This window comes from Amblyomma americanum, chromosome 9, assembly GCF_052857255.1.
Source record: "Amblyomma americanum isolate KBUSLIRL-KWMA chromosome 9, ASM5285725v1, whole genome shotgun sequence".
NCBI classification, from domain to species: Eukaryota; Metazoa; Arthropoda; class Arachnida; order Ixodida; family Ixodidae; genus Amblyomma; species Amblyomma americanum.
This window is the reverse complement of record NC_135505.1, coordinates 50,996,512-51,018,621: the sequence shown is the minus strand read 5'-3', so window position 1 is coordinate 51,018,621 and position 22,110 is coordinate 50,996,512. Positions and strand designations below refer to the sequence as shown.

Sequence of the window (22,110 nt, the reverse complement as noted above, 5' to 3'; positions counted from 1 at the left end):
CATGCCGTGAAGAGTTATATGCAAATGTCACATAAGGCAAGGCTGCGTCCCAATCGCGGTGGTCCGGTGAGACGTACATTGCTAACATATCGGTGAGCGTGCGGTTGAACCGTTCCGTAAGCCCGTTGGTTTGTGGATGGTAAGCTGTCGCGAGCTGGTGCTGCGTGGCACACGAACGAAGAATGTCATCAATCAATCTGGACAGAAAATAACGACCGCGGTCGGTGAGCAGTTGACGAGGGGCGCCATGGTGAAGAATTACGTCTTGGAGAAGAAAATTGGTGACATCAGTAGCGCAGCTGGTGGGCAAAGCACGCGTGATGGCGTACCGAGTCGTATAATCAGTTCCGACAGCGATCCACTTGTTACCGGAGAGGGACGTGGGAAAAGGACACAGAAGGTCAAGGCCAACACGGTGAAAAGGTTCCGGAGGTACGTCGATGGGTTCTAGAAGACCGGCAGGCAAAGTGGAGGGCCTTTTCCGGCGTTGACACAGGTCGCAAGCGGCAACGTACCGCTTGACGGAACGATACAGTCCAGGCCAAAAGAAGCGGTGCCGCAATCAAGCGTACGTGCGGGACACGCCAAGGTGGCCGGCTGTCGGCAGATCGTGCAATTCCTCAAGGACAGAAGAACGTAGATGTTGGGGTATGACGAGGAGCAGCGGAGGACCGTCGGAGCGTAGGTTGCGGCGATACAAAATGCCATTCTGGAGCACATAAAGGTGCAGAGACGGAGATCGGTTTGCAGAGCGGAGGCCACCAAAGATAGGTTGTAAAGCTGAGTCGTTGCGCTGTTCGTTGGCGATATCGGTGAGAGCAGTGATAGCTAAGAGGCAGGGTAGGGTCTCAGCGTCTTCGAGGTCAGGTGGCTTCACAGGGTATCGGGATAAACAGTCAGCATCCTGGTGGTGACGACCGGACTTGTACACGACAGAGTATAAATACTCTTGAAGGCGCAAAGCCTAGCGCCCAAGGCGACCGGTGGGATCTTTTAGTGAAGACAGCCAACAGAGAGCGTGGTGATCAGTGACGGCAGTGAATGAGCGGCCGAACAGGTACGGGCGGAATTTAGCGACAGCGCAGACAAGGGCGAGACACTAGCGCTCAGTAATGGAGTAATTTTGCTCTGCGGCGGAAAGTAGGCGGCTGGCATAAGCGATGACGCGATCTTGGCCCTGTTGACGTTGGGCTAGCACGGCACCGATTCCATATTCGGAGGCGTCGGTGCGAATCTCTGTGGAAGACGACGGGTCAAAATGGGCTAAGATAGGCGGAGAGGTTAGCAAATGAACGAGGGAGAAAAATGAGTTTTCTTGACCAGGGCCCCAGATAAAGGGGGTGTCGTTCTTAAGAAGGTCGGTGAGGGGGTGAGCGATGCCGGCGAAATCTTTGATAAAACGTTGAAAATACGAGCACAAGCCGACAAAGCTGCGCATATCTTTCGACGACCTAGGAAGAGGAAACTCCTTCACGGCTTGAATTTTGACTGGATCTGGGCGTACACCAGAAGCATCAACCAGGTGTCCGAAAATAGTGAGCTGGCGGCGACCGAATTTGCATTTCGATGATTTCAGCTGGAGTCCGGCGTTACGAAACACTGTCAAAATACTGGAGATGCGTTCGAGGTGCGTGGCAACAGTAGGCGAGAAAACCACAACATCGTCTAGGTAGCAGAGGCAGGTAGACCACTTAAAGCCGCGAAGAAGGGAGTCCATCATTCGTTCAAAGGTAGCCGGCGCGTTACAGAGTCCGAATGGCATGACTTTAAATTGGTATAAGCCATCAGGCGTCACGAATGCGGTCTTTTCACGGTCCTTTTCATCTACGGCAATTTACCAGTACCCCGATCGAAGGTCAATTGAAGAGAAATATTTGGCGCCGTGGAGGCAATCTAATGCATCATCGATCCTCGGGAGAGGATATACGTCTTTTTTTGTGATGCGGTTTAGGTGCCGGTAATCAACGCAGAAGCGCCAGCTGCCGTCCTTCTTTTTTTACCAGGACAACTGGAGAAACCCAAGGGCTTGACGAGGGCTCGATGATGTCTTTTGCGAGCATCTTATCGATCTCTTGATTTATGACGGTGCGTTCAGCGCTGGACACGCGGTACGGACGTCTGTGGAGAGGAGCGGCATCACCGGTGTTTATCCGATGCGTCACCACAGAGGTATGAGTCAAAACACGGGCATCAAAGTCGAAGATGTCGCGAAAAGATGATAAGAGGCACCTAAGATCGTGAGCTTGCTTCGCTGGTAGGTCAGAACAGATCATGTCGGCGTAGTCATCCGTTGGTTTTTCTGGTGATGTTGCCGCAGGCAACAGGCATTGATGAGTGGAAGGTAAGCGGCTGTCCACCACTGATATGACACATTCGGCAGCAGGGCACAGCGTGGCGAGTGAGATGCCTTGCGGGAGCGGTTGGATAGACGAGCCAAAGTTCAGAACCGGAAGGTACGCACGGTTTGCCGACATTGTAAAGACAGTGCGCGCAAGCGCAATACTTCGCGTGAGGGCAACGTCAAGGTCCGGAGTGACTACGTAGGGGCCATCAGGGACAGGGGGAACAGATGAGAAAGAAATGTAAGTTGCGGCTTGAGGCGGTAGACGGACAAAGTCGACAGCACAAAGACTAGGTACAACTGAGGACGGCGACTCAGCAGAAAAAGGAAGGTCAAGCTGGACAACACTGGTGGCGCAGTTGATGAGGGCTGAATGCTCAGACAGAAAGTCGAGGCCAAGAATGACGTCATGAGGGCACTGGTCCAGAACAGAGAATAGAACGGATGTATGGCGGCCGGATATGGTCACACGGGCTGTGCATAGTCCAACCACAGGAGGCGTTCCGCCGTCGGCAACGCGGAGAACGGCTGTGGGTGCAGGGGTCAGTACCTTTCTGAGGCGGCGTCGTAGGGTGGAACTCATGAAGGACACGTGCGCGCCCGTGTCGATCAGGGCTCTCACAGGGACTCCATCTGCATGAATAGCGAGCAAATTTTAGTGTGCGCGAAGGGCTAAGCGAGGATTTTGGGACTGGGGCTGTACTGCAGCATCACCTCCAGACACTGCAGCGTCTAGTTTTCCGCTTGCGAGCGTCCGTAGGGGCCAGGAGAAGAGCGACGGCGTAGGGGCGAACGAGCTGCAGGGGGGACGGGGAGCGCCTGGAGCGGGAAATCTGGCCGTCAACGGTAGCACTCTGCTGGGCTGGAGGGGGCGTGAAGTGGCGGGGCTGGTCATCGTTGCGGTGAGAGCTTAGATGACTGTATGTGCTACGACGAGACCAATAATTGCGACTGTGACGGGAGATGTGGCCAATGCGGTGGCAGAGGAAACAAATGGGTCTGTCGTCGGGTGTCCGCCAGTCGTTAGGGTTACGGCGACGTGGAGCGAAGTAGGAAGGTCGTTCAGCAGCAATCGCAGTGATGTCGGGTGGTGATGAAGGACGCACAGGGCTGACGGGCTGGAGACCAAGGTTTGCAAGCTCTTGACGGACGACGGCTTGTACCATCGAGATGGTGGGCAAGTGGTTGTCGCCATCACGTAGAGGCAGGGAGGCAGGGGACATAGCTTCGAGTTCGCGTCGAATGATGCAGGCCACATTTTCTGGAGGCGCAGGAGTTTGCCGGTGCAGCAGGTCTTCACATGAGGAAGTCGCAGCCGTGTTGGGGAGGCGTGTGTACGGCTGACTAATACGTCTGCTTTTAGCTTCCTCGAAGCGGCGACATTCCTTAATAATGCCGTCGACTGTAGTGCAGTTCTTGCAGACGAGCAGGTTGAAGGCGTCGTCGGCGATCCCCTTCAACACGTGACCCACTTTGTCTGATTCGGGCATGTTATTGTCAACTTTGTGGCAGAGGGCCAACACGTCCTGAATGTAGGAAACATAGGATTCCGTAGACGTTTGAGCTCTAGACGCAAGCTCCCTCTTAGCTTCGAGTGTTCGGCCGAGCGGCCGTCCAAACAGCTCGCACAGTTTCTGCTTGCAGACGTCCCAGCTGGTCAAGTAATCTTCGTGAGTCTCGTACCAGACGCGGGCGGTGTCTTTTAGATAGAAGATGACATTCGCGACCATAAGAGTCGGATCCCAGCGGTTGTACGTACTCACGCGTTCATACATGTTGATCCAGTCGTCCACGTCAACGTTGTCAGTGCCAGAAAATGTCCCAGGGTCACGAGGGGAAGAAAGAACGAGCGATGGCATTGCCGATTGTGATGTTTGCTGGGAGGCGTCTTAGGTCATGGTGAGCGAAGTCAGCTGGCGGCCGCTGCGGAGCTCCGTCTTCGGTAGGTGTAGAGGAAAGCCGCACCTCCACCAAATACGTTGCGGGAAAGAATATATTTACAGTTATTTACAAAAACGAATGAAAAGCTACGGGCGGCACTAAGAACACAGCCAGAGATGAGTTCTCGTCTTCTTCCTCGTCCACTCGTTCACTCACTCAATGTCGTCGTCGGCGTCTACCCGCTGCAATACTACTGGCGAAGGGTTGCTGCAGTTGTGAAACGTTACGTAAGAACTTGCTGCGAGTGCCAGCGTCGCAAGACGCCGCCGACTAAGCCAGCCGGCCTACTCCAGTCTATTGATCCGCCTCAGGTTCCCTTCCACCAAGTTGGCATGGACATGCTCGGCCCATTTCCGGAGTCCTCTCTGGGTAACCGCTACATTGTGGTCGCCACCGACTACCTCAGCCGATACTGTGAGACTAAAGCTCTTCCCCGTGGTACTGCTGACGAAATTGCGAACTTTTTTATTCAAAACATTGTGCTTCGTCACGGTGCACCCACCATCGTTTTAACTGACAGGGAAACAGCGTTCACCTCGGCCCTTACGCAGGAGGTTATGCGCCTAAGCGGCACCAGTCGCCGCAAAAGAACCGCTTACCACCCTCAAACGAACGGCCTCACCGAACGGCTCAGCAAGACGATCGCCGACATGATTTCTATGTATGTCGACGCGGACCACCGGAACTGGGACGCCATACTCCCTTACGTCACCTTTGCTTATAATACTGTGGTCCAGGAAACGACACGCTTCACTCCATTTCGTTTAGTACATGGTCGCGAAGCCCCAACCATGCTGGATGCGGTGCTGCTTCCAGCTAGCGCTACCCAATTTGTTCTGCCCAATTTGTTCGTTACGCTGAGGCCGCCCGCCAACTCGCTCGACAGCGCATCCGGCACCAGCAAGTTCACGACGCTCAGCGATACAACCTCTGCCACCGGAATGTGCGTTACCTGCCCGGCGAACAAGTCTGGGTGTGGAGCCCAATCCGCATGAGGGGACGCTTTGAGAAGCTTCTACGCAGATACTTTGGCCCCTACGAGGTGCTCCGCCAGCTCAGTCAAGTTACCTACGAAGTTCTTCCCCAAGGAACAGTTCGCTCTTCTAGACGGCCGACCTCCGAAGTTGTCCACGTCGCTCGGATGAAGCCGTACAACGCCCGCTAGCCCCTCGCTCGTGCCTACACCACACGCCGGACACGTACGACTACCCTTGTGGTCCTGCCTGCAATTACTACCACACCGAGTCGGTGATTTCAAGAGAGAGAAAGCAATGCTACGCTACTAACTACTCTAGTGGCGCCATACAGCGGCTAAACTGCATTTCCTGGCAGTTGGCAAGCCTTGTGCCATCTCGGGGCTAGATGCTTCTTCTTAATCTCTCGTGCTGCCGGCTGCCTTGCGCGTTCCAACGTCTTGCGCGTCTAATTAAAGGAAATAAACCAGCCCTGTTTACGCCAAGCGTTTCTCAGTGACAATATGATGACAAGAAAGCCCTTCACAGAAATCTGAATCCGGGCGACAGGGTTTTTGTACTGCTACCACGGATCATAATAAGTTAATGATGCAATGGAAGGGCCCGTACGGTGTGACGCAGAGGAAAAAGGACTTGGGTTATGAATTATTGGCAGATGACACTAAGAACGTTTTCCATGTAAATATGTTGACGAAATACGAAGAAAGGGGTCCCGTGCGGGACGCCCCTAAGGTTGGATGTGCGGTAGTGGCCGAGGAGACAGGTGATGTTGCCGAGGGGCCCACGTGCAGCGGGGAGAAAAATGCAGGAGGCGATAAGGTACTAATGAAGCCCAAAGTGAATGAAGACAGACGATTACAGCTCTACTTCAAATCAAAGGGGAGATATTTTCGGAAGGAACAGACAAAACGGAGGTCATATGTTGCAAATTAGACTTGTATGCAGATAGAGCTAACTGAACAGCTCTAGGTATACCCGGGATGTATGTTGTTGTTGCTGTGTTAATCTGTCTCTGGGATTTATCTTGTTGTTGCTGTTGTTGGTGCTATGTGATTATACAAGGAAGTGTGTTGCGGACACCAGCATAAGTATTAAGGACTCTGTACGGACAACGGCTGTTATGTTATGTGATTATACAAAGAAGTGTTGCGGAGACCAACATGCGTATAAAGGACTCTGTACGGACAACGGCAGTGGTGTGTTAGCGTTCTGCAAACGCAATTTGGTGTACTGCGTTAGTGGTACGCGTTTGGTGTGTGCTGCGCCACTGCGGTGTGTTAAGTGTTGGGTACAGAATCGCCACAGAAGATAGTCGTTTGGCTGGATGGCTTTTAGATGAGAATGACGTGAACAGTTTTTCATGGAAAAACTCTTGAGAGAGGGGGCCCTTGTCACATAAATTAAGGAGCCTTAATTAAATTTTAAAGGATAGAGTTGTGAAGAAGACGACGTGAATTAACCGAAGAATAAAAAGAGGGAGAAGAAGCATTCGGTGAGGTGGAGAGAGAGGATTGGGGGATAAGCATTCGGTGAGGTGGAGAGAAATGATTGGTGGAGAAGAGAAGAAGACGACGACAAGGCTTACGTGGACTAACACCGAGGCTATAAAAGGGCGAGTGAGATCGAGGCACTGGGGGGAACAGGAGAGAGGCGGAGGCTCCGACGGGTCAAGGACACTTTGGCTGGAAGAGAGCGACCCCGGCTACTGCTCCGGTGAGCTCGCGTTCTACGGCATCGCATCGTGGACTTCCTGCCGTGCCTGAGCCCGTTCCGGGGAGTCAACTGAGGACGATACCACCTGCTACGGCCAGGGGTGTCTCCAGCGCTGTTGCCACCCATCCGGGTGGTGCCCCCAACGCCAACAACACCGGCATCACCTCCACGGGCGCTTGGAGCTGGAGCTTGTAAGACGCAGCCAGCGACGCCCGTCCAAGCGCGTCGAACGTCGCCAGCGACGCCAGCCCAAGCACGTCGAACGCCGCCATGACGCCGGATACTGGATCCATGCAACGCCGCAGCCACACCGAACCAAACGTGAGCACGAACACCGAACGCTAGTAGTAGACGCTGATAGCAGTGTGCCCGGGTCGTGTGTATTTATAGTATTTGTGTTTTGTGTTTGTTTTGTTAGTTTTGTGTTCTAGTGTGTGTGTCACTTAGGCTGTATTAAATGTGCGTTTGTGTGGGTACACCCGTCACCTAGTCCGTTCTTTCGGTCCGAGTGTTCTCAGGAGAGATCCGTGACAGACATGCTGGGTTCAAGTTCGTTTGTTCATATCGAGGTCAAGTCTGTATTTTCGATTGTGCGTTATTTTTAGACCCGCATCCTGTAGCCAATTTTGCAATTGTTTTTCTAGTTGAGGTCATTTTCAAGAACTGCGAAAAAAAAACGCGAAGCTCTAGCTGAATTTGGAGGCCTTTTCTTGCACGTGTTTGTTGTACCCATGCCCTGTGATAGTGTTACTTGTGATACAAGTTTCTTAGTAAAATGAGGATTCACATGTGCATGTGCATGCCTGTAGTCATGATGGAGGAGAGTAATTCGATGCGTTCATTGCGTAGAATCACTATACAGTGACATTGATCAAAATGCGGCACTGCGTGGTAATCAGACACAAGAGTGACATCATAAAAAGAAAAATAGATGCTCGCATGACCCGAGCATAATTCAGAAACATGACACAGATAAATGTGCTATCATGCAGAATATGAGCCGCAACGCACAGCCTGAAGCTGCGCGAGCACAGCGGTGCTCGAAACTTGTCCACTAAGCGGCCGATAAAATAGCAGTGCACTGAACATTTGGGCCCGTTTTGCGGCTTGTAAAGAGGTTTTTGATGGCCTATAAAGCGACAGCTTCAGTCGACTCACCCCGGGTGCGTTCCAGTTCGTTCCGGTTAGACAGTAGTGCATGCGCCATAGGCGACGCGTGGAGGATTGAATCCCCGAGGACGCAAATTCCAAGCGCTTTCTCGAACATCAACGGCACATTCTACTCACACGCAGAATGCCCCTGCTCTCATTTTACTCACAGCCAGAATGCATTTGCTCTAAACGTGCAAAATGATGAGAACTAGCACGAGAGAAAAATGCACACAACCAGACAGAGCATATTAGCACTTAACAATAGCTGTTTGAGAAAAGCGCGCCACGAAGCCCCTGCAAATGCTAAAGACACGAAAAGCTTAGGACAAACTAATACTTTATAGCATTCCTTTACTCAAAAATGTGAGCAGCCGCGAGTCCTTCTCTTGCTCCTACCTGTGCCCTTTTCGTGCAACAAGTAGCCGAAAACTGCCTCCAGCCCTTTTTTGGAGCTCTATTGGGAAACACTGCATTACGATAGATCGTCGTTCTCGTAAACGATGCTTTGGTATATGCACAACTAGCATAAATTGAGAATAAGGCTTACCTTCTAATGTAACTAGGTAATCATGCAAACCGCTCTTCGCTTTACATCACCGGCACCGCAGAAACAAGTCCGACCAGCACAGTATGCGGCATCTTTGGCACATCTACCGCATAGTAGCGCACAATAAAATCTCCCAGGACTTCAACCTTTCTACACGTGACACAGAGCGCCAAAGACAACCGTGCCTCTTCGGTGGTTCCTAAATTGAGGAAACGTTGGCCAGAGCCCACAACAAATACACACTGAAAAGCTACTAAGAACAGAAATGATCCTTGGAGTAAGCCGCGACCCGTTGACGACAGCACGTGAGCGCATGCGCTTCTACATTTGCCAACGCACACAGAACAGCACGTTTCTTGAAGGTACCACACGAACCATAAGCTGCATAATCCATGAAACTTATTGCAAGAACCGTCTGCACACTTCGAAGCAGACCCGAAAGGCGGAACCGGAAAATACAAAAAGGAATACAGGTGGCAGCTTGCCGTAGAAATTAGTATTTGTTTCAGTTTCTCCAGGGGAAGAAAAGGATACTTAAACTATTTTAAAACTTGTATTCGGCAGCATTGGTGTCCGCTTAAGTCCATGTAATTGCCAGAACTTGTCTCTAGTGGACAATGTGCATTGATTTATGATTTGTTGCTTCGCCTGCGGTTCAAAATGTATGATTTCTGAGGGCACAGTCTCAATACTGCGGTACTCATTCGCATGAATATTGGTTGATTTTCGTTTCTATGAGTACTTATGTTTTCAATTTGTTTTCAGCTACTACGGGATCAGGAAGACTAATGGCGTTCTCAGCATAGTAGACATCTTGCGTAGGTCATTGCAAAAACATAGCGACGTTATATTTACAGCAGTGCATCTAATCCCTTCTGCGGCGGTGCCGCCGCAGTGGCTCAGTGGTTCTGGCGCTCGGCTGCTGGCCCGAAAGACGCAGGTTCGATCCCGGCAGCGGCGGTAGAATTTCGATGGAGGCGAAATTCTAGAGGCCCTTGTATACTGTGAGATGTCAGGGCACATTGAAGAACCCCAGGTGGTCTAAATTTCCAGAGCCCTTCACTAAGGTGTCCCTGATAGCCTGTGTCGCTTTGGGACGTTAAACCACTATAAACCCACAAACTTCCTGCTGCAGCAGGACAGACTGTGTGACAGCGTTGAAACGAATCCAGATTTTGATCTCCTTTTTGTGCTTTAGTTTCTGCGCGCCTGAATATAATGCATTCTTTAACATGTTTTTTCGCGGCAACTTACATGTCGCCGATGGCACTCTTGAATTCCCGCTGCCCCAGCGCCGCGCATAATTTTGTAGTGATCAACATTCCAATTCTAATACAGCTCCTTTAGAACGCGTACAAAGTTTGAAGCGGCGAGATGTTCAGGCATGTCGGCAAGGCCCGTCTGACGTGTACGCTGTCAAAAAACCAGTGGATGTAATCATTGTTGTCGCACATGTATCGCCTGGAACTTCGCAGAACCAAATTTTAGTTTTGACAACTCCAACTAAAAACGCATGACAGGCATCTAAATCACAATTATATTAGCAGCACCAAGTAGTAAACAGCAGTTCATTATTAAATAGGTCCTTAATATTGGCTTAATATTGGTACATATTTTATAATATTTCGCTCTTCTGGTAATTCCTGAATCTAAGGGTGTGAACGAGACCTCTTCACTTTTCCATACCGTGAAACAAAATGGCCGTATTTTGTGGGATTATTTGAGCTATAATTCAATTCTGTGAACAACTATAGAGCGAAATAAAAGGTATTTTTAATCAAATGAGCTCCATGAAAGTATTTTGATATCTCATCATGAAATTTTATTTCTGAAATATTTTTTCGACATAATTGAAACAAAACTCTCGGAATTATGATTCTATAAGAAACAATAAAATGTAATAAAGATTCGAATGTACCAAACTTCGACGTGCCTATTAAACAGTAAATGTCTCTGACCAAAAAAATCGAGCTTATTCGAGAACTCGCTTGCATTTTTCTGCCTATAAAGTAGCATGCCACTTGATTCATTAGCTGTATACGTGGGAACGCCGTTGGGCGAAACAGTCAGGCGAACACTTCGCATCGCAGGCAGGATCAAGCAAGACCCAAATGATATGGCAGTCCTACAAATGGTTTTCTTTACGCGGGTTTAACGTACCAAAGTGACAGAGGCTATGAGCGGCGTCGTAGTGAACGGCCCCGGAAATTTCGACCAGCTGGGGCTCTTTAACGTGCACTGACATCGCACAACACAAGGACGCGTTTTGCGTTTTGCTTCCTTCGAAACGCGGCCGGCGTGGTCCGGTTCAAACTCAGATACTCCGATCAGTAGATGAGCGCCTTAACTACTGGCCCACCTTGGAGGCTTGGAAGCAGTAGAAATGAGACAAATCACAGCTGTAATGTGAATATAGCCTTTTAAAAACGGCCGTTGTGCCGAGCAAGACAGGCTCAAATAAACAAAAGGCGCTGAACTAAAGTCAGATGATAAGGCAACATTATCAGAGTCACAACTACCTAGATCGTTGACCAAATAATGTCTGGGTGGAGCTTTTGGAGTGAAGACACTGTTCACGTTTCAGGGCGCTCACATGCTGGCGGTGGCGGCCATTTTAAACTTTTACGTTTCGTTAGCTGCTGTCACAAGCAGTTCAAAAGCACTCTCCATGCGAAAAAGACATAGTGAAGAGAAAGGTATCTAATTCTTTAGTTTCAAGGCACGCATGGCGCAGCATGTTAATGAAAAGCGCGGAAGTGTTCCTAGTTTGCTTTCGAAATCACCATTTAACGGGCTACAACAAAGGTCGACGCGCGCTAGAGTGCATTTTGACCAGCCCAATTTGAACCTACTCAAGTAGCCCAAGCTGGTCCTGTTAAATTTTAGATGAGGCAGGAGGTTCACGCGAGATCCATTTAAACTTGTCTGTATAGAGACGGCTTCTAGAAAAACCTATGTGCTCGCCGTACGGCTCCTATAGCGTCCTGTACTTTCCTATATTTCCGAAGGAAGGCGCCTATAGAATCTTATACATTTCTAAATCTGTGCCGGATTCCAACTATAAGAACCTAAACATACCTATACACTTTCTTTAAATACCTATATATGCTTTGATGATCCTGTATCCGTTTTTTCAATAGGGTGGAGACTGACGTCGATGAATTTTCGTTTGAAGAAAAAATACATTGAAAGTGCGCTTACGTGGTGCGTCCAGCGAGAATGCGTTGCGCGGAAGACGAAAAAGAAAGCACAGAAAATTAAAAAGTTGACGAAAAGAACAGACGGACATTTTCCGCTCCAGTTACGTGTCTTCAAAGCGGCTTTAGCTGAGAGTTTATATGTGTGTGTGGATAGAATCTGTGACAGCTGGTTTCTATGTGTTTTATTTTGAGTAGAAAAGAAGGTATAGCGCTTGCGTTGTGCAGCCCGTATTTTTTGTGCTCTGTACCGAGCGCACCAAAACTGAGAGGAAGGACCGTTTGTAGTTTTCTATTGTATTTTATGACGCACACCGAATTAATGCCATTATCCGCCATATGCCAGGACCGTTAGCTGGATGCGGGCTTTAGAACAACTGGCGCCACCGGAAACCTGTTGTGAAATGCAACCTGTGAGGGCTTCTAGTGCATCTCGCGTGCTGCAGGGAACTTATTGTTCGTGATACCTATAGCGACATATGCCTCAGTATGCAGCACACGGGCAACCAACGACTCTAATGTACGGAGTTCTGCATTGCCGCGCGTCTGGCGAGGCACGAGTTCAGTACATAAAGAGCGGTACCCAGAATTGGCCAATTACGTTGTGCCGCCGTGCTTAGTTGCTTAGAATAAAAAATTGGAGGGATTCTAGTGTCAGCATAATATTACCTCAGACGAGAGGAAGGCTTGCGTTAAGCCTTGCCTAAAAAGAGACCATCCGAAAGAACGATGCCAGGCCACGTGTCTTCAGTGTCTAGCCTCGATGTCGTCGACGTGGTCGTCTTCTGTGTGCTCACGGCTGTGGGATACCTGGTCGGCCTCTACTTCTCCTTCGCTCGCAGGTTTCGTCAGGTATGCTTTAGTTAACAGTGTAGTAGGTGGCCAACAATAAATGCCTCCGAACAAGGCAGCGCTTGCCGTAACTGTTTCGCAAAAAAATGCGACTGTGGGTTTGCGATGTTATTTAGTTGTGACTCATAAGTCGAGTGAGTACATCCTGAATGACGCGGCAGTCTGTGAAGGTCCAGTATTTATGACTGTTGCTTATTTTGCGTTATCTTTCATGACGATGTATCAATGTTGACTCAACAACGCTAGAATGGCGTAAAGAAACTGCAATTCAGCTCGGACACTGTTTTCTTAGAGTTTTGCTTGCTTAGATTTCTTCAGAAAACAAAGCCATGCGTGCCATCCTTTTACATGCGCCAGTTGGTATAATTTTGTTAATACTAAAGAACGAAAAGTGAAAAGGGTTAGTGGCGCCAGAAAACTGAAAGTTTAACAACGTCAAATACTTTCTTTAATTGCGTCAAGATGTAAAAACATTTCGCCTGTGTGTTAGTAAGCACCTTTTTATTTCTCCGTAATGGCTCATCAACACAACATTTGGACGGGATTTTACGCGGAGATATTTTATTCAGCGCTTTATTACTCCCCTTAGATCAAATGTTGGCCTCTGTCTTGAGATAACTTATAATATTTCTGTATCGAAAGCTTGTGGCCGGGGATCCGTAATACAGAATACTGTCGAAAAAACTGCGCTTCACAATGCAGCCTACATTACTTAATTCTTAGCTGAACAATGTTGTTGAAATTGAGTTATTAGTGCTATTATCGTGTACCATTGCGTTATAGCAAAGAATATTGGTTATCTTGGCGGTTTTTTTTCGACCACTGTATTCAGACACATGAAGAGGCCATAATATCCAGTGAAAGTGCTTCTAATGAAGGGGTACCATCGCACAAGTCGCTATAAGGCTGGTTATAACGGACATACTTCAAGATATTATGCGGAAATGTGTACACTGGGACCACTTCAAACTGATCTAGCTAGAAATGCTTTCAGCTCCCAGAGTTTCCGCCGAAAACGCAGTCATATATACAAGAAAAAAAAAGGTTTTTAAGCACCCTGTAATGGATCTCTACATTTCGTGGCATAAATAGGGTGGTATGCTTGACTGATATGTGGGACGGCTCTAACATAATAGTAAGTATAGCGTTTTGGCAGCTACTCCATAATTGAACCGGTTGGTTGGCCAGACTGAACTGCGTTTCATTCAGCGCGCTACATAGGAGAGTCCACGTTGTCGCACTGTTAGAACGGGCCGGTCCTGCGGGAACACAGAATGGGCTGCGCTGGGAAAACGACCACAACTGCTTTCTTCTACTGCCGTTTTTCAAAACCTTCTTAAATATATTTCAGAGAATCACATGCTTTAGAGTATTTTAGCAGAGCAGAAAAAGTGTGGTTTTTGAAATCAAGTCGGCAGTTGGAAGACCCGTTTCTCTGTAGCTTGCAGTCGCACGTATACCTGCTCAAAGCCCTGATCTAAAAAGCAAAACTGGGAAGTTTTCTACTCTGTACAGGTTCTCCAAGAACAGTTAGGCAATGCTAGAACTGCAAAAGTGGGAAGTTTTCAACTCGGAAATGGTTCTCCAAAAACAGTTGAGCATTGCTAGAACGGTGCATGGTATGCTTTATTGACGCTAATGCGCTTTGCTGTTCATTATTTTGCCTCGTGCGGTTGATAGATTAAACATGCCTTTCATTAAATGCCCTTCAAGTGCACTTGCTGGATGCATCTATGCGGGCGCGCGGCCACATCTTTTTCACGGCGGCCGTGTAATATCCCAAGGTATTTTGGACAGCCCCCGTGTACTACGTCTTAGTTTGCTTTCAACACGTGAACGACTGTGGGAAATATTTTACTCGAAGGGTGCAGGCAAGGATACAGTAGTGTCATTGGAAGTAAAGAAGCACAAAATTCGCGCGTACCACATGTGGCGTATAATTTATTTACTGTTTTATGATTATTTTTCAATTTTCTTTCAATTTCGGTTGGAGGCTACTAAAGAATGTTTCAGGCTGTTAGCGCCACGTATTCGCAAATATCTGCAAGCGACAAAGAAGCCAGTCGTGTACTTTGCTCGAAAAATTGCAACACTTGTGAGCTCAAGAGCCCAGTGAATGGGCATTTTTTGCAAAAAACAAACATTATCCTAAATCAGTTCTTTTCACAATTTAAGTTGTTTAAATGGCGCTCTGCGCCTACAAGTGGCACGTCCTTCACTCTGCAACCCCTGCAACTTCCAGCCGAAGCAGAGATTCCCCCAGTTTTGTTGGAGAGAACTGGCCAGAGGGGTAAGTTATTGTCACGTAGTTGTGACGACAGTCGAAGCAGCGATGAAGACGGACGAAAGGGTCTTCTAAAAGAAAACTTTTTATTGGGCTGACTTGCACCCAAAATGGACTGAATCACTCGGCGGCGGCGAAGCGACAAGCGTGCTCGGCGGTCGTCGAACAGAATGCCCGCCGCTGTCGGCTGTGCTCAATTTAAAGCTGATAGCGAACTTTCGAGATAAAGCGTGCAACGTTACTAAAACATTCCGGAACAACGTAGAATCAGCTCTGCCTGGCTGCAATCAATCGAGATAAATCTAGTCGCGTCTTGCGTCGCGAAGAATGCGATAAGGTGGTGTGGCGGCAGATTTGAACAACGAACAAACACTGCAAATATTCGCGGCATTAGTTCCCTCTCAAAGAAGCATCGACCCGATGCATTAAAACAAATAATGCGACTAGTAAGAGAAAAAACGGATCTTGCGAAAATAGAGCATGGAAATGCCGCGGCCTTTAGCGCGCATAATAGGCTTCAGACAGACTACATGGACAACTTCTGGTCGTACGCGGCGTCGCTGGGATGCAGTCATTGCGTCAGGGATGACTTCATAATCCAGTTCACCTAGCCGACGAAGAACCTTGTACGGGCCGAAATAGCAGCGCAAAAGCTTTTCACTCAATCCACGGCGGCGAATGGGCGTCCACACGCAGACTTGGTCTCCTGGCTTGTATTTCGCGTTCGTCTTCGTAGGTTGTAGCGTCTGAAGTCGGACCGCTGCTGATCTTTGATCCGTAATCGGGCAAGCCTTCGAGCTTATTCTGCGCGTTTAAGGTAGGCGGCAACGTCGACGTTTCCTTCTTCTTTAACGTTGGGCAGCATGGCGTCCTGCGTGGTCGTGGCCTCCCTGCCATGAACGAGTCTAAAAGGCGTCATCTAGGTGGTCTCCTGCACAGCGATGTTTTAGGCGAAGACGACGTAAGGCAGGATGACATCCCAGGTTTTTTGTTCGGCATCGCCATACATGGCGAGCATATCAGCGATGGTTTTGTTCAGGCGCTCGGCCAGTCCTTTGGTCTGCGGATGGTATGCAGTTGTCCTCCCGTGGCTGGTTTGGCTGTAGCGCAGGATGGCTTGCGTTAGTTCCGCCGTGAATGCTGTTCCTCTGTCAATGATGAGCACCTTGGGGGCGCCGTGTCGAAACAGAATGCACTCCATGAAAAATTTGGCGACTTCTGCTGCTGTTCCGTTCGGCAGGACTTTCGCCTCGGCGTAGCGGGCCAGGTAGTCGGTCGCTGTGATGATCCACTTATTTTCAGATGTTGACGTTTGGAAAAGGGCCAAGAAAGTACATGCCGATCTGTTGAAAGGGCCTTGAGGGAGGTCAAGGGAGTTCAGAAATCCTGCTGGTTGTGTGGGAGGAGCCTTTCGTCGCTGACAATCTCGGCAGGTTTTCACATAGTGTGCGACATCGGCAGACAGTCGGGGCCAGTAATACTTTTTTTAAATGCGGCGGAGGGTGCGAGTAAACCCGAGATGTCCAGCTGTCGGCTCGTCGTGTGAAGCCTGTAGAACTTCACGGAGGCAAGTAGGTACAACAAGGAGGTAGGCTGTTTTGCTCGCTGTAAATTTCTTCTTCACAAGGATCTCATTCTACACACAGAAGGAAGGCAGTCCTCGCTTGAATGAAGCAGGGGGTGAAGAAACCTTGCCTTCCAGGTACTCGATGAGGCCATTTAGGTCGGGGCCCGAGCGTTGCTGCTCAGCAAAAGAGCTGGGGCTGATGGGTCCCAGGAAGGCGTCCTCATCGTCGTCCGGCGGCGGTGCATCTACAGGGGCTCGTGAGAGGCAATCTTCATCAGAGTGCTTGCGTCAGGACTTGTAAACGACGATGACGTCAAACTCCTGGAGACGCAGACTCCATCGAGCGAGTCGGCCAGAGGGGTACTTCAAATGGCAAGCCAGCAGAGCGCGTGGTAGTCGCTGAGAACCTTGAACGGTCGTAAAGGTAGGGGCGGAATTTCGACGTAGCCCAGATGATGGCAAGGCACTTCTTCTCAGTTGAAGAATAGTTAGCCTCGGCCTTATAAAGGGAACGGCTAGCGTATGCGATGACTTTCTCCAGCCTGTCACTTTTTTGAACGAGGACGGCGCCAAGTCCCACGCTGCTTGCGTCGGTATAAACTTCAGTATCGGCGTTTTCATCAAGATGCGCAAGGATCGGTGGGGACTCTAAACGACGCTGAAATTCCTTGAAAGCTTCTGCTTGCGGCGCTTCTCATTTAAACGGCACGTCCGTCTTCGTCAGTTGGGTCCGGGGCTCGGCGATGCGCGAAAAGGTTTTCACAAATCGTCGGAATATGCGCACAGTCTGAGAAATCTGCGCACTGCTTTCTTATCGGCCGGCGGTGGAAACTGTTCATTAGCAGCTGTTTTCTGCGAGTGTGGGCGTACTCCTTCCTTGCTAATTATGTGGCCTAGAAACAGCAGCTCTTCGTAGGCAAAGTGGCATTTCTCTGCTTTCAAGGTTAGGCCAGATGACTTGATAGCGTCTAGTACTGTGAAGTCTTTCGAGGTGCTCTTCAAAGTTCGAGGCAAAGACATCGACGTCATCTAAATATACCAGACAAATTCGCCACTTCAGGCCTGCCAGCACTGTATCCATTACTCGCTAAAACGTCGCTGGTGCGGTACAGAGACTAAATGGCATCACCTTGAACTCAAACAGCAGATCCGGAGTGATGAATGCTGTCTTCTCGCGATCTCTTTCATCGACCTCAATTTGTCAGTAGCCGCTCTTGAGGTCCATCGATGAGAAATATTTGGCGTTGCAGAGGCGGTCCAGTGTGTCGTCGATGCGGGGGAGGGGGCAGACGTCCTTCTTTTTTATGTTGTTCAAGCGGCGGTAATCCACGCAGAATCGAAGTGCGCCGTCTTTCTTTCTCACTAGAACAACCGGTGCCGCCCATGGGCTGTTTGAAGGCTGATGACGTCGTTGCGAAGCATTTCTTCGACTTGGTCCCGGATGGCTTGTCGTTCTCGTGGTGACACACGGTAGGGGCTCTGACGGAGAGGTCGGACGTGTATATTTATATATATAAGGTGCGACAGACGCCAATTGCCAAGCATCGCATTATGACGGATCAATACATCCGACCTCTCCGTCAAAGCCCCTACCGTTTGTCACCGCGAGAACGACAAGACATCCGGGACCAAGTCGAAGAAATGCTTCGCAACGACGTCATCCAGCCTTCAAACAGCCCATGGGCGGCACCGGTTGTTCTAGTGAGAAAGAAAGACGGCGGACTTCGATTCTGTGTGTCGCACCTTCGGCGATGTCGAAAAACACTCACTGTAGCTTTGAAGCACATTGCGGATCTGGTCTTGACTGTTCCGGTGCAGGGCTGGGTTGATGTCGAAAGTGGGCGAGATCGCTTGGTCAGGGGAATCTTCTGCGGAGTGGGCGGAGATAGCGAAGGAGTCTCGTACATCAGATATTTCGTCGAAAAAAGCAATCATCGTTCCTCTGGTAATGTGCCGGTATTCTTCGCTGAAGTTAGTCAGCAGTACTTCGGCCTGGCCATTGCGGAAATGTGCGATGCCTTTTGCGATGCTGATTCCGCGGTCTAGAAGCAACTGCATGTTCCCCTCGATGATGGCTTCAGCGTTAATGGGTTTCGTGGCCCCTACGGTCACGATAACGCTTGATCGGGGTGGGACGCTCACTTCTTCGTCCAGGACACTCAGGGAAACGTGATTTTCCCCAGTTTTCAGCGAAGCGATGGCTTTGTCCATCGAAAGCGTGATCTGCTTGGATCGGAGGTCGATGTTCGCCTGATACTCATTAAGGAAATCTATACCCAAGATCACTTCGCGGGAGCATTGCGGTAGCACAACAAAGGTCGCAGGATAGGTACGTCCTTTGACAGTCACTCGCGCTGTGCACCATCCTGATGGCGTAATGAGGTGGCCCCCTGGGGTGCGAATTTGTGGGCCGTCCCAAGCCGTTGTGACTTTTCTCAGCTGCTCAGCGAATGTTCCATTCATCACCGAGTAATCGGCTCCTTTGTCGACTACAGCGGTACCTTTTCGGCCGTCGATAGTCACTTCTAAGTCGGAGGTCCTGGCTCTTGCTTTGTATGTCACTGTCGGCGTCGGGTCACGGTTTCGTCGCGTATGCGAGTCGTGGGTGGGGTGTGTGGTCGAAACTCTTCTGGGTAGCGGCGTCGTTTTCAAGACAGCCTGCTTCGTCGTCGGGGTTCTCATTGTGTGCGGCGTCGGTGCAACGAGTGCCGGTTCTTCATGTGGCGTCGCGGGTGCAGCGTCTTCATTGGGCGTGGTCGGCGGAGGATCTTCGGCGTTTCGCTCTTGAGCAACCTCACCTCCAGAAGTTGCTGCCTTTAGTTTTCCCTACGGGGGCTGCGAGACCTTCCTCGTATCGCGGCTGTGTAGCTGCGGCGTGGCGACGCAAAGCGCGAGGTTGACGGCGATGGTGAGCACGAAAAGCGGTTCGGCGTGTAATCTTCTCGACGCAGGTACTCGTCGATTTCCTCCGGACGTTGTCCGAAGCGTGATCGTGGGGCGTTAACAGCCAATCCTCGAAGCCCGATACGTCGGTACGGGCAGTGACGAAGAATATGGCCGGCCTCACCGCAATGGAAGCACAACGGCCGGTTGTCGGAAGTCCTCCAGGCGTCGAATTTCCTGGGGCTTGAGCGTCGGTCATAGGCTGGGCGGGCGGGGGCTAGGAGGCGGCGTTGTGGAACAAGTGGCTCATCTCGGGGAGGACGTGGGGGTTGTCGTTGGGGCTGAGCAGTCCTTACTGCAGCGACGTAGGTCAGGGCCTGGGGTTCTGTGGCCGTCGAGGTGCCAAGTGCCTGTTGCACTTCTTCCCGTACCAAGTCCATCAGAGTCGCTGCTTGTGGCTGTGGGAAGGATGGCAGTAATCGGCGTAGCACCTCTCGAACGATTTCGCGGATAACTTCCCGCAAGCTGTCGCTGGTGGTGGTCGGCGTGTCCGAACGGATTGCTCAGGCAGAGGAAGGGCGGTTGTATTGCCGAGCAAGGACGTCGAGGGTCTTCTCAATAGTGCACGCTTCTTGCATGAATTCCTCGACTGTTTTTGGCGGCTGGCGGACGAGGCTGCCAAAGAGTTGTTCTTTTACGCCGCGCATTAAAAACTGAACTTTCTTTTCCTCGGTCATCTCGGGGTCGGCGCGGCGAAATAGGTGCTTCATCTCCTCGAGATAACCGTGCACGGGCTCATTCAGAAGCTGGATCCTGGACTCGAGGAGTCGTTCGGCTCTTCCTTTCCTCACGACGCTGGTGCATACCTTCAATAGTTCTCTCTTGAAAAGCTCCTATGTCTTAAGGGATGACTCGTAGTTTTCGTACCACGTGCGTGCGGAGCCATCCAATGAGAAGAACACGTGTGCAATTTTTGCCGCATCATCCCACTTGTTGAACGACGCCACGCACTCAAATTGATCCAACCATTCTTCAGGGTCTTCGCCTAGGGATCCATTGAAAGTTAGCGGCACCCGCGGCTGCTGTAGTATGATCGGTGTCGACATATTCGGCCTGGTTGCGGTGCCCATAGCAGCGTCTTCGCTGCCTTGTACGGTCCGGCAGTTTCCCAAACTGGTGTTTCCCTGGTGACGTCGGCTGGCTCGCTGAGCTGCTGGTTCGTCCTCGGATGCGACGCGCTTAGGGCTGGCTTCACGACTTGAAGGGGGCGTCCGGAACATGGAAGGCTACCCAGCACCTCCACCAGATGTCACGTAGTGGTGACGGCAGTCGAAGCAGCGATGAAGACGGACGAAAGGGCCTTCTAAAAGAAAACTGTTTATTTGGCTGACTTGCACCCAAAATAGACTGAATCACTCGGCGGCGGCGAATCGACAAGGGACCTCGGCTGTCGTCGAACAGAATGCCCGCCGCTGTCAGCCGTGCTCAATTTAGAACTGATAGCGAACTTTCGAGAAAAAGCGTGCAAAGTTACTAGAACATTCCGGAACAACGTAGAATCAGCTCTGCCTGGCTGCGATCAATCGAGATAAATCTTGTCGCGTCTTCCGTCGCAAAAAAGCGATAATGTGGTGTGGCGGCAGATTTGAAGAACGAACAAAGACTGCAAATATTTGCGGCAGTATTTAACGAGAAGAATGGCGTGTCGCTCTCTGTCTCTGGACGCCTGCTCTTGTGTCCTGTTCACCCTTCTCTGCAATTACTTTTTGATGGAACAAAGTCTGGAATGTGAGCAATAAACCGTATTTTTTTATGTTGCCTTCACTCTGTGCCTGTTTCATCTCGGGCAGAGAAAGCACTCACAAAATCAGGCTTCTAGCAGCTATCAGAGCCAAAACATTCGAAGAAGTAATTCTACGGGCAAACGAAAATATGAACAACTCAAGTAGTCAAGTGGTCTTGAAACACGCACAAATGAGTTCTTTCGTTCAAATTCAACATTCAATATTAGCATCTCCTACCCAAAGCTGAGTTCTGTTGAGGTGTTGAATGCTACAAGTGGGATTAACCTTGCTTATTTTGCCGGCAATCGCTCCATCGTAGCGTCATTTCTATGGTAATAATGTCCTATGCCCCGCTATGCCAACAGTCGCTTATATAATCCATATTCCACTTCCGCTGCCACCATCTATGCACACATTCACTCCACACAGTCCACCCCACAGTCCACTCCAGAAGTCACTATCTATGCATATATTCTGTCACAGTAGAACATGGTCCATTGCAGTGCCACAATCTATGAACACATTCACTCACATTATAACGTAGTCTACTACAGAAGACACCATCTACGCACACATTCAATCACAGTAGATCATAGTCCGTTCCTGCTGTAACCATTTAGAAACAAGATCAGTGTCCTGCAGGATTGTTAAAAGAAGGCGTGCAGCCTTCCTTCTGCATGCCTGGCTTCCACTCGGGTAGACAATGTCCTGAACTGCATTGCCAAAGGCTCCTGTCTTCTTGGAAGAAGCGAACATCGCATACCTTTCCGCGTTGTACTCTGGGCAGTAAATTATATATTGTTTGATATCCGCGCACACAACCCATAAACAACTTAGCGGAGACAATGCCATTCCCGTTTTATGCATCCAGGCAG

General features: G+C 49.9%; 1 protein-coding gene across 1 annotated transcript in view; it reads left to right on the top strand.

Moving 5' to 3' along the window:
• Positions 1-12,594: 12,594 nt before the first annotated feature.
• LOC144103341 (sodium-coupled monocarboxylate transporter 1-like) overlaps positions 12,595-22,110 on the top strand; it is a 68,840-nt gene continuing 59,324 nt past the window's right edge. The window contains exon 1 of the mRNA XM_077636085.1: positions 12,595-12,717. Coding sequence (XP_077492211.1) covers positions 12,595-12,717 — 123 coding nt within the window. The remainder of the gene's footprint in view (positions 12,718-22,110) is intronic.